The sequence below is a fragment of the Lipotes vexillifer genome, unplaced genomic scaffold (assembly GCF_000442215.2).
Source record: "Lipotes vexillifer unplaced genomic scaffold, Lipotes_vexillifer_v1.1 scaffold216, whole genome shotgun sequence".
Classification (NCBI taxonomy): Eukaryota; Metazoa; Chordata; class Mammalia; order Artiodactyla; family Lipotidae; genus Lipotes; species Lipotes vexillifer.
The window spans coordinates 3563027-3574589 of NW_006779100.1; the positions used below are offsets into that span (position 1 = coordinate 3563027).

The 11563-nt window shown below is 38.3% G+C and overlaps 1 protein-coding gene across 2 annotated transcripts in view; it reads left to right on the plus strand.

Moving 5' to 3' along the window:
* Positions 1-11563, plus strand: part of TAOK1 (TAO kinase 1) — an 82353-nt gene that overhangs the window by 17470 nt on the left and 53320 nt on the right. For both annotated transcript variants that reach the window (XM_007452440.1, XM_007452441.1), the window contains exon 2: positions 9221-9292. In XM_007452440.1, the coding sequence (XP_007452502.1) occupies positions 9221-9292 (72 nt within the window). The remainder of the gene's footprint in view (positions 1-9220; positions 9293-11563) is intronic.

Sequence of the window (11563 nt, forward strand, 5' to 3'; positions counted from 1 at the left end):
TGGCCTCTCCCGTTGCGGAGCACAGGCTCCGGACTCACAGGCTCAGCGGCCATGGCTCACGGGCCTAGCTGCTCCGCGGCATGTGGGATCTTCCCAGGCCGGGGCACAAACCCGTGTCCCCTGCGTCGGCAGGCGGACTCCCAACCACTGCACCACCAGGGAAGCCCCTGATTGCTATTCTTTGCCTTTAGCTCAGCTTACATCTCAGCAAATGAGTTTTCTAATTTTAATTGGCTCCTCTTTATAGTTTCTAATTCCTTGTTACAGTGGTTGGCATTTTTATCAATAGCTTTCTTAATTCCTTCAATATTTTTATTACTTTTTGAACTCGGGATCTCATAGACTGGAGAGGTCTGTTTCTTTTTTAAAAAATTAAATTAAATTAATTAACTTACTTATTTGGCTGCGTTGGGTCTTCTTTGCTGTGCGTGGGCTTTTTCTAGTTGTGGCGAGCAGGGGCTACTCTTCATTGTGGTGCGCGGGCTTCTCATTGTGGTGGCTTCTCGTTGCGGAGCACAGGCTCTAGACGTGTGGGCTTCAGTAGTTGTGGCACGCAGGCTCGGTAGTTGTGGCTCGTGGGCTCTAGAGCGCAGGCTCAGTAGTTGTGGTGCACGGGCTTAGTTGCTCCGCGTCATGTGGGATCTTCCTGGACCAGGGCTTGAACCCATGTCCCCTGCATTGGCAGGCGGATTCTTAACCATTGTGCCACCAGGGAAGTCTCGAGAGGTCTGTTTCATTGCTTGTTCTTTCAGGAGATTTTTCTTGTTCTTTAATTGGGAGTAATTCCTCTGCTTCTTTATTTTACTTATATTTCTCTGACTCTGTGCATTTAAGAGAAACCCTTATCTACTGTGGTCTTGAAGGGCTGTTTTTATGTGGGGAGCTTCCTTGTGTAGCCTGTGTGAGTCTGATATTTTTGGTGCGAGGACTGTTTTTAATATGGGTTCCTGCCATGTCTTTCTTCAGTGTGTGGTGGCTCTTATCCTCTTGATAGGAGGTGTGATTGGTGTGGTAGTGAGCAGATAGCCTGCACTGGATGTTGAGTGGGACCTCCTATTTGCTCTGTAATTGTCACAGCCCTTTTGGGGGTAAGGTCTGCTCCCCAGTTGTTGTAATAGAAGCCCCTAGATCGGTTTCTGAGCTGTGATGTGAGGTAGGTGGTACTGGAGCACCTCCGCTGGGAGAGGAGCCACTGAGTATTACTCTACAGGAGCTGTCCACCAGGAACTGCACTCTGTGGTGTTGCCTGTCACGTTATGTGCACTCACAAAGTACACTGTTGTTGGCACTACCTTCAGCCCTGCCTCAGTCAAGGGAATGCAGGCAGTCAGCCTGGATATCCCTCAGGCTCTGTGCTCACAAAGCCAGTAGGGCAGATCTACTGAAGTCAGGCACCTGGACGTTCCATGGGGGCTACAGAATCAGCCCAGGTCCTGGCCCTGCCTCTGCATGCCTGTGTCCGCAAAGCCTGTAGCTGCTAACACAGGACCACCCCAGCCTTGGAAGCAACAGTAATCCACTGGGATGTCCCGCAGACACAGAGCTTACAAAGCTGCCAGTAGCCATGTAAATCTACCAGTCTCACAGCCCCTGAGGGTAGGCTCAGATTTCAGCCCCACTTCTGCATGGGGACAACCCACCAGCACAGAGGTGGTAGAGGTGGAGCCACACTGACTGTGAGCTCAGGTGAGCTCGTGGAGAATGAGGCTGCTATGATGGGGCCCCGCCCCTCCCTTTACATGTGTGTTTAACTATGTGGCTTCTGTTGTGGCCCCAGGCTCTATCCTGCGCACACCCCCGGTTGCAGCCCAGAGCACCCTCCAGCTCCTTCTGGCTGTCTCCACACAGCCAACCCCAGCCCTGTCCCCAGGTCTGCCCACTGAAGCCCAAGTTGCAGCACTCAGCCCCTGCACACACCAGCAGATGTGCATCTCGGGCTGGGAAGTGCAGCGAGGTTTCCAGGACCATCTGTGCTGGTTTCTCTGTTCTGCCTCCCACAGTCTGGTTGCTCTCCTCTGAGCCTGTGAAGCTCCGTATCTGTCCCAGCTGATCTCCCAACCAGTGAAAGGTGTTCCCAGACTGAGGGAACCTTCCTCTTTCATAGCTCCCTCCTAGGGGCACAGGTCCCATCCTGATTCCTTTTTTTTTTTTTTTCTTCATTCTACTCTGTTATGTGGTGCTCTTTCTTGCAGTTTTAGTTGTATTAGATATTCTGCCAGCGTTCAGTAGGTACTCTGTGAGAATTCTTCCACATGTAGATTTTTTTTTTTTTTTTTTGGCGGTACGCGGGCCTCTCACCCCTGCGGCCCCTCCTGCTGCATAGCACAGGCTCCGGACGCGCAGGCCCAGCGGCCATGGCTCACGGGCCCAGCCGCTCTGCGGCCCGCGGGATCCTCCCGGGGGACCGGGGCATGAGCCCGTGACCCCCGCATCGGCAGGCGATGTATTTTTCATGTATTTGTGGGAGGAGGAGTGCTCCACGTCCTTCTCTTCTGCCATCTTTATCTCGAGAAGCTGTTTTCTTAATGTCCAAGAAAGAAGTTAGGAGTAAGGAAATGAGGAAAGCTAGAAATAACCCTGTTGTATGTTGGATTGGAATTGGAGGCATCAGTAGGAACTCCTCTCTCTCTCTCTCTCATGTGCACACACACACAGATATAGACATATTTATAAAGAATAAAAATTCCTTTTATTAAATGTAGAAGGACTAAGGGAAATAATTGTTGCAGCCAAGATCCACTAGTATATGCTAAAATTAGTAGGTTAAAGTTTGAGATGAAACAGGATATATGCATAATCTCAAGTACAGCCCCAAAGATATTTATTAATTAAAATGGAAAAATCGGGCTTCCCTGGTGGCATAGTGGTTGGGGTTAGTAGTTAATAATTTTACCACTGTTAATTTCTTAGTTTTGATAATTTTATTATGCAAGATATTAACATTAGGCAAAAGCTGTGTGAAAGGTATATGGTAACTCTCTGTACTATATTTGCAACGTTTCCCTAAGTCTAAAATAATTTCAAAGAAAAAAAGTTTTTTTAACTCACTAGTAACCAGAAAGGGACTTTTTCCCAGAAAGTGGGGAGGATGTAAGTTTCTGTTGACTCTTTTTTTTTTTTTTTTTTACTTCAGAAAAATAATATACACTTAAGAAATTAGAATTTCTAGGAAATAAAATTGGTAGTTAAAGGAATATGTTTTATTATTTTAAAGACTGTAACTTTAAGATTGAGCCAGTGATATACGATTCTAAAGTCATAAAACATCTGTAAGTATTCCTTTCTTAATCTATAGTGGAAAACTCCACTCATTGATTTCTACTTTGTATTAAAATTGTTTTTTCCCCCTCAAACAGCAAGTATTATACAGATGTTTAATATGTTGGCAGTATTATGGGTTTAGTCTTTTTTTCTGGGCACCTTAGGAATGAAACTACAATTTATTAATTAATAAATTTAGTAATTTATTAATAATAAAATGTTATTTCCCTTGAGAATATATGGTTCAAATTCTTAACAATTTGAGCTTTTGGTTTATACCCCAATTATAAATTGGAGACAAAAATAATAAAAACTCCATCTATAATTTCACTACCCACGGACAGCTACTATTAACATTTAGGTATATAACTTGTAGAATTTTGTGTACACGTGTGTATGTGTGTGTTTGATGTTGCTCACGTTTGTTTAATTTCTGGATTGGACACAAAATAGAGAAGAGGGACCCAGGATATAGATATTTTAGAAACAACCCTTTTTCTGTATTACAGTTTTGTCTGAATTTATGCTTATACCTTTTCTCTCCAAATACACTAATATAGAGAAATATAGAAAAAAGGAAAACTATACATAGAATCTTAGAAATGGGCCCAATAAAAGAACCCCACTGAGAAAATCCCTGAAAAATAGCCATTCAATATGCTAGTAGGAATTTTTAAAATCGATTTTATTTAATTTAATTCATATATAATAAATATACAGATATTAAATATATAGTTTGATGAAGTTAGATAAATTATACAACCAACAGTTCAACATATAAAATGGTGATAGTTGTAGGAATGGATATGAAGAGATAGAGGATGGAATGATTCTTGTTTGAATATACCTCTTTGGATAATAAATACTTTATATACTTAAAAATTAAAATTAATATGTATGAGGGGAAGGTTGTCACTGACATCAAAGGCAAACAGGAACAATGAACCCAACTGTATTTCAGACATAACCACATTGAAGGGAAAAATAGAACTAATAGGAGTAACTTTTGTACGTAGTATTTTAACTGTATACTCTCAGTCTGGTTGGGAGATGGAAACTGTAGGCAAATCTTGAACCCTTCTTAGTAGACTTGTTTCATATTTGTATGGGTGTGACGGACCTGAAACTATATGTTAAAGGATTAAGTGGGAATTCCTTGGTGGTCCAGTGGTTAGGACTGGGCATTTTTCACTGCCGTGGCCGGGGCTCAATCCGTGGTCGGGGAACTAAGGTCCTGCAAGCCACATGGTGTGACCAAAACAAAGAAGGAGGATTGAGTAATGAATAATGTTGATGTTGTTTGGGGTCAGGATCCTAACTGTGAAAATATGGAAAGAAATGTGGAAGTGGGGAAGGTAAGGAAGAACCCTGTGGGTTTGATTGGTTAGGAATTAACAGTGTTAATATGAAATAATTATATCTCATACATGTGTGTGTGCATCTCCTAGCTCTGTCTGCTGCAAGATTCTATTTGCAATGACACCCAGTAGTAATGAGCACACTTAGCACTCAGATCTCGAATTTAATTCCTAACTAAAAGGAACAAGAACTTATTGGAGGAATGTCTCATTTTGTTGCAGGGGGCAGGGAACATAAATGATAAGCCTTAGCAGACCTTGTGCCAGGAAGTTAAAAAGTGCTTTAAAGAAAGGAAAAAAAAATGGGGCCTGTCAAAAAGACATTGGAGCCAGCTTAGAGGGGCTCCCACTGGCCAAATCTGGAACAATTTGAACATCAGTATAAAGATAGTAATGGATTACAACCCATTTAATAAAATAGGACTTCATAATTTCCATGATAGATGATGGATGGATGGATGAAAAGGGGGGTGTTTTCCTTATAATAGAATGACTGACTGATAAATGTGAAGGGAATGGTAGAGGTGGGGGGAGGAAATGAGCATTTTGTAATCGTCATAGTGAAGATTGTTTTGGGCTATTATCTTCAATGTTTGCTAAATCTAAGGGAAAATTTTGATGAGCAGGTTGTTTACGTGGTTTTAAAGTATCTCTCCACAGATTGTTAGATACAAGGTAGGAAATAGTAACTTTAACTATACACATTGGAAAAACACAGACAGCACCTTTAATGGGTGATGAAAATTGGTAACACCAATGAGGAGTGGACACATCGTATACCTCCAGATATGATACCCTGGGAAGGACACAATATCACACTTACAGTATTCTTGCCAGGGGTGTATAATCAGAATCTAATCTTGAAGAAATGTCAGACAAGTACAAATTTAGTTACATTCTCTGAAATACCACTGTGTATTCTTCAAAAATGTCAGTATCATGAAAGATAAAGAGGGGTTATGGAATTGTTCTAGATTAGAGGAGACTAAGTAAGCACAATATGTGATCCTGAAGGGAGGGAAAAACATGTTTGTGAACATTAAATATTTTTACTTTTTGCTTTTTAAAAACATGAATAAGCAAAAGTCGTATCTCCTTTTAACTTGCTCATTTAATTTTAATCATCACTACTAGTACATTTGGATTTTAATAGTCAAGTTTTAGTTTAATTTAGTGTTTTAAAATAATATTAGATTTGCAGATTTCACAGTTAGTACAGTGTTTTCCCCTATAATCTTCATCTAGTTCCCCTAATGTTAATATGTTACGTAATCATGGTACATTTATCAAAACTAAGAAATCAACATTGATAGGATACTAGTATCTAAACTATGTACTATATTCTGTGTACTAAATTTTGCCAGTTTTTCCACTGTCTCTTCTCTGTTCTAGAATCTAATCCAGTATACTTCATTGCATTTAGTATACCCACTTTTAAATTAAGCTTTGTCTTAGGCTAATTAAAAGTGTAGCTGTTTAATGCAAAACAGTGGAATTAGGTCCTTACCTCATACTATAGAAACTATAGAAAAATTAACTCAAAATGGATCAAAACCTCGATGTCACAGTTAAAACTATAAAACTCTTAGAAGAAAACATAGGGGTAAATCTGCATGTCTTTAGTTTTGGCAGAGCATTCTCAGATGTGACACCAAAAGCATGAGCAATAAAAGAAAAAAAATGATGGTTGCAATAAAAGAAAAAAATAAATTGACCTTAATCAAAAATAAAAATTTCTGTGCTTCAAAGTAGTGAAAAGACAACCTACAGAATAGGAGAAAAAATTTTGTAAATCATATATCTAATAAGGGACTTGTGCCTAGAATATGTAAAGAACTCTTATAACTCAATCAAAAGGCAACCCAATTTAAAAATGGGCAAAGCATCTGAATTGACATTTCTCAAAGAAAGATGTACAAATGGCTAAGGAGCACATGAAAAGATAATATCATTAGTCATGAATCTTGAAAAAAGCCAGTCGCAAAAGACCACATATTACATAGTTCCATTTATATGAAATGTCCAGAATGGCCAAATCTCTAGAGACACAGAAAAGTAGATTAGTTGTTGCTTAGGGCCGAATGGGTTTTTTTTTTTTAATGAAGAAAAGAATTTTATTGTAAAATACACATAAAATTTACCGTTTGACCATTTCTAAATGAACAATTTGGAGTTTCTTTTTGAGGTGATGAAAGTTCTAAAATTGTAATGATGGTTGCATATATCTATGAATGTTCTAAATGCCACTGAATTGTACACATTAAAATGGGTGAATTGTATGGCATGTAAATTATATCTCAGCTCTTATAAAAGAGCACAGTATAGCTGTTTAGACATGATTAAAATAAAGAGCTTCGTAGATAGATAAGCAGAGAACATTTTGGAAAAATAAATTTATATTCAAGCAGGATGTCTGTGGATAGATCCGCTTCACCCAGTGCAATAAGTGGTGCCAGTTTCCTAACCAGTACACCGGTAATTGAAATTGGAATGTGATTAAGTTTCCCAGGGCCCACTTAACTGAGTGTCTTTTTTTTCCCCCCCAAGCCACTCTATTGAGATAAAATTTACATATGTGCTGTTTTTTTTAAGAAGTTTTAAAGTATAAATTACATACCATAAGTTCACCAATTTAATGCCTACATTTCAGTGATTGTCAGTAAATATCAGTTTTGCAGCCATCACCATAATCTAATTTAGAACATTTTATCTTTGGGAACTCATTAAAAATCTGAATTGAAGATGAGTTCTTCCAACAGATGATTTGAGGTGGTTTTGATACTTTTAGTGAACCCTTTTAAAATATTTTGCAGCTAGTCTCATGTGCCTTCTTAATATTTAATATATAATCATTTTTTTAAACACATGGAAGTTTGGCTTTTCTAGGTAACTGTCGTGTTTCTGTTACATTTTTATTACCTTTTTTCAGAATTACCTCAACCATGTTAAGTAATAATTGTGATAGCATTTTAGCATTCTTAAGCCTGATTAGCAGTAGTTTACAATAGAGGTGATTTATCATGTTAAAGAATTACCTTTCTAATTTGTTTCCTAAGAGTTTGGCCTTCTTTGCAATTGAATACATTTAGAGTTGGGCAATTCTGCATTTTCAGGATTTATTGAGCATTTATAAATTAATGTGTGTGTGTGTGTGTATTTATTTATTTGTTTGTTTGTTCCCCCTTTAACTTTTACAAGTTGTGGTAAATTATGAAATGTTTTTTTCTAGTATTAGAATCTTTTGCATTTCTGTAAGTTTATCCAAATGAAAAACTGTATATATTAGTGTATTTTATCCAAATGAAAAATTACTTTAATGCTCTATAATATTTTAAAATTTTTATTTAGAGTTTTCTTGTCTATATTTACAAGTGAAATTGATACCTAACTTTCTATTTTGTGCTGTTTGTGAGGTTTTAGTTATTGGGTTATACTGCCTTCTTAAAATTAATGGGCTAGCTTTCCTTTTTTTCCCCCCCTTACATCTTGGAAAGTTCACCTGATAAAACTATTTTCCACTGAAGAGTAGTTTTGTTGTTGTTGTTGTTTTGTTTTGTTTTTTTGGTACGCGGGCCTCTCACTGTTGTGGCCTCTCCCGTTGCGGAGCACAGGCTCTGGACGCGCAGGCTCAGCGGCCATGGCTCACGGGCCTAGCCGCCTCGCGGCATGTGGGATCTTTCCGGACCAGGGCACGAACCTGTGTCCCCTGCATCGGCAGGCGGACTCTCAACCACTGCACCACCAGGGAAGCCCACCACTGAAGAGTATTTTATATTTGTTTGTTTGTTTAATATTTGTTTATTGGCCTGCGTTGGGTCTTCGTGTGGCAAGTGAGATCTTTGTTGCTGTGTGTGGGATCTTCGTTGCAGCATGTGGGATCTTTAGTTGTGGCATGCAAGATCTTTAGTTGCGGCATGCAAACTCTTAGTTGCAGCACTTGGGATCTAGTTCCCTGACCAAGGATCGAACCCAGGCCCCCTGCACTGGGAGCTCGGAGCCACTGGACCACTGGGGAAGTCCCTATATTTTGTTTTGGTTTTTTGCTGCTTGCAGAATCTTAGTTCCCTGACCAGGGATCGAACCTGTGCCCTCAGCAGTGAAAGCCGGGGTCCTGACCACTGGACTGCCAGGGAAATCCCCACTCAAGAGTATTTTAACGACAATTCATTGGTGTTCTTTTCAGTCTGCCACCATTGTTTGTTTTTCTTACATTTTCTTCTTTAGATCAGTTTTAGTAATTTATTCCTTCCAGAAAATTGTCCATTTCATTGAGATTTCAAAATTGATAAGCATAGGCTTGTATATATACTAGTCTTGTTTTGTCTCTCTGTTATAGTACTATTCAAATTTCTGTTTTTTCCTCTTAACTAGATCTCTCAAAGATAAACCCTGCTTTATATTTCTTTCCAAAGTACCAGTTCCTGGACGATTTGATAAGTTTCACTATATGGTTATTGGGTTTTTTTGTTTTTAATGTTCTTTAAAGGCAGTTTTGATATTCCTTTTGACATGGTAGCTCATAAATGCTTTTATTCTCAAAGAAATTATTGCCCAGATTTAATCTGTTAATTTTTACAGTAGTTCTTTCTTTGTCTTTTTAGGCACGAGATGTGCGCACCAATGAAGTGGTGGCTATCAAGAAAATGTCTTATAGTGGAAAGCAGTCCACTGAGGTAGGTGAAATATTTATATTCTTCTTGACATGTTAGAAAAAGACATACTGTTTTGTTTTGTTTTTGTTTTTTGTTTTGTTTTGTTTTGTTTTGCTTTGTTTTTTTGCGGTACGCGGGCCTCTCACTGCTGCGGCCTCTCCCGCTGCGGAGCACAGGCTCCGGACGCGCAGGCCCAGCAGCCATGACCCACGGGCCCAGCCTCTCCGCGGCATGTGGGATCCTCCCAGACTGGGGCACGAACCCGTGTCCCCTGCATCGGCAGGCAGACTCCCAACCACTGCGCCACCAGGGAAGCCCGACATACTGTTTTTAATTGAGGGTAGCTGGGAATTTTTTCAAAAAAGTGTAGTATACCTAAAAGTATACGAATATTAAGAATATATCTCAGTGTATTTTCTTTCACAAACTGAGTGTACCCATTTAACTTGTACCTAGAGCCATAAACAGCATATTACTGGCATTCCAAAAGCCTGCCTGTCCCCCTGCTTTTAATTTTTTAACTGTGGTATAATATATTACTTTATCTTTATCATAGAAGGCTTATCAGTTTCTAAAACAGTAAACTAGAATAAGATGCATTTAACAGTAAATTATATTGGATGTAATTTTTTTAATGATTCAGACATTAAGGGCTGATTTAAGCAAACTTTAATCAGCAGACAATATATATCTAGCCTGAAAAATAAAAAAAATACAATTATTGATACTACACTGAGTATACTTTAGTTCACTAATATTGTGAGTAGTGCTTTTTAGTATATTTATTTTAATTGCATAAATTTATTTTATGAAATATAGTCTACTTTTAAAAACTAGGATCTGTCAGTCTTTAATTTTTCAATGTAATTATTTTTAATTGTGGTAAAATACACATAACAAATTTACCATCATAACCATTTTCTGGTATGTACTTCAGTGGCTTTAAGGACATTCACATTGTTTTGCATCCATCACCACCATTCATCTCCAGAACTCTTTTCATCTTGAAACACTGCAGTTCTTTACCCATTAAACAATAACTCCCCACTCCCTCCTCCCCTCAGCCCCTTGATATCACTCTTCTATTTTCTGTCTCTATGAATTTGACTACTTTAAGTATCTCATGTAAGTGAAATCATGCAGTATTTGTCCTTTTGTGACTGGCTTATTTCATTTTACATAATGTCCTCAGAGTTCATCCGTGTTGTGGTATGTGTCAAAATTTCCATCCTTTTTAAGGCTAATATTTGTGTGTGTGTGTGTAAAACACTACATTTTATTTATCTATCCATTCATCTGTCAATGGATGCTTAGGTTCCTATTGCCTCTTGGTTATTGTGAATAATGCTGCTGTAAATATGGGTTACACAAATATTTTTTTGAGTCCTTAGTCTCAGTACTTTAGGTATATGCCCAGAGTTGGAATTGCTGGATCAATCTTTAGTTTTTAAAGATTTTGGTTTTCTACTTTTTTGGAATCTCTTTATTTTATGATAAATCTTGTTTTTTGTAATGATCATACTATGAATATGATAACACTATTATGATTGTATCACTGTTCCATCATTTTGATACCTAAAAAACTCAGTTTCTTACAGGATTACTCTCATTTATATTCTATTCTGTAGCCCAACTTCAGAACTAAGCTTTCATAGGCAAACTTGTACTGTGTTGGAGTCTGTTTGATTAGTCACACCTAGAACAAAAAGTTTCATTTAGGGCATCATCTTTTCACATCTGATATTAACGTCTTTCATGAAATTTTTTTCAATTGAAAATTGCAGGGTTTTGTTTTGTTTTGAAAGTTTCAAATATCATTCAAACTTGAAATTTAAAGGCCATGAAACATTTTCTCAGTTTAGCATCTTATATCTTACACATTTTATATAAAACACTGTGAACATATTTTGCTGTATTTTGTTGAGGGCTTGTGAAATAACATCAACGATATATGATCTTACATTCTAGTACAAAACGTTTTTTAAAGTTTCCTATTATGCCAGTTTCCCTGCTTTTAGAAATCTGGCCCAAGTCAGTGGTAAAGGTTGAAAAAACGAAAACAAGAACAAAAAATACATTCCTCATTCTCACCCCACAGCTGCTAAGCCTCTAGAGTCTTTGGGTGTAGACCCAGTAAACAGTATTTTTAGTTCTCTGGTTGCTTCTTAAGAGTAACTGTGTTTAGGACATGGCCTACGTGTCTAAGGTTTCATGGAGTAGCTTATGGCTGAAGGTTTATCTGTATTTCCTGGTAGGTGTCATTGAGGAATGCTCTTAGTAAAATATGTAGGG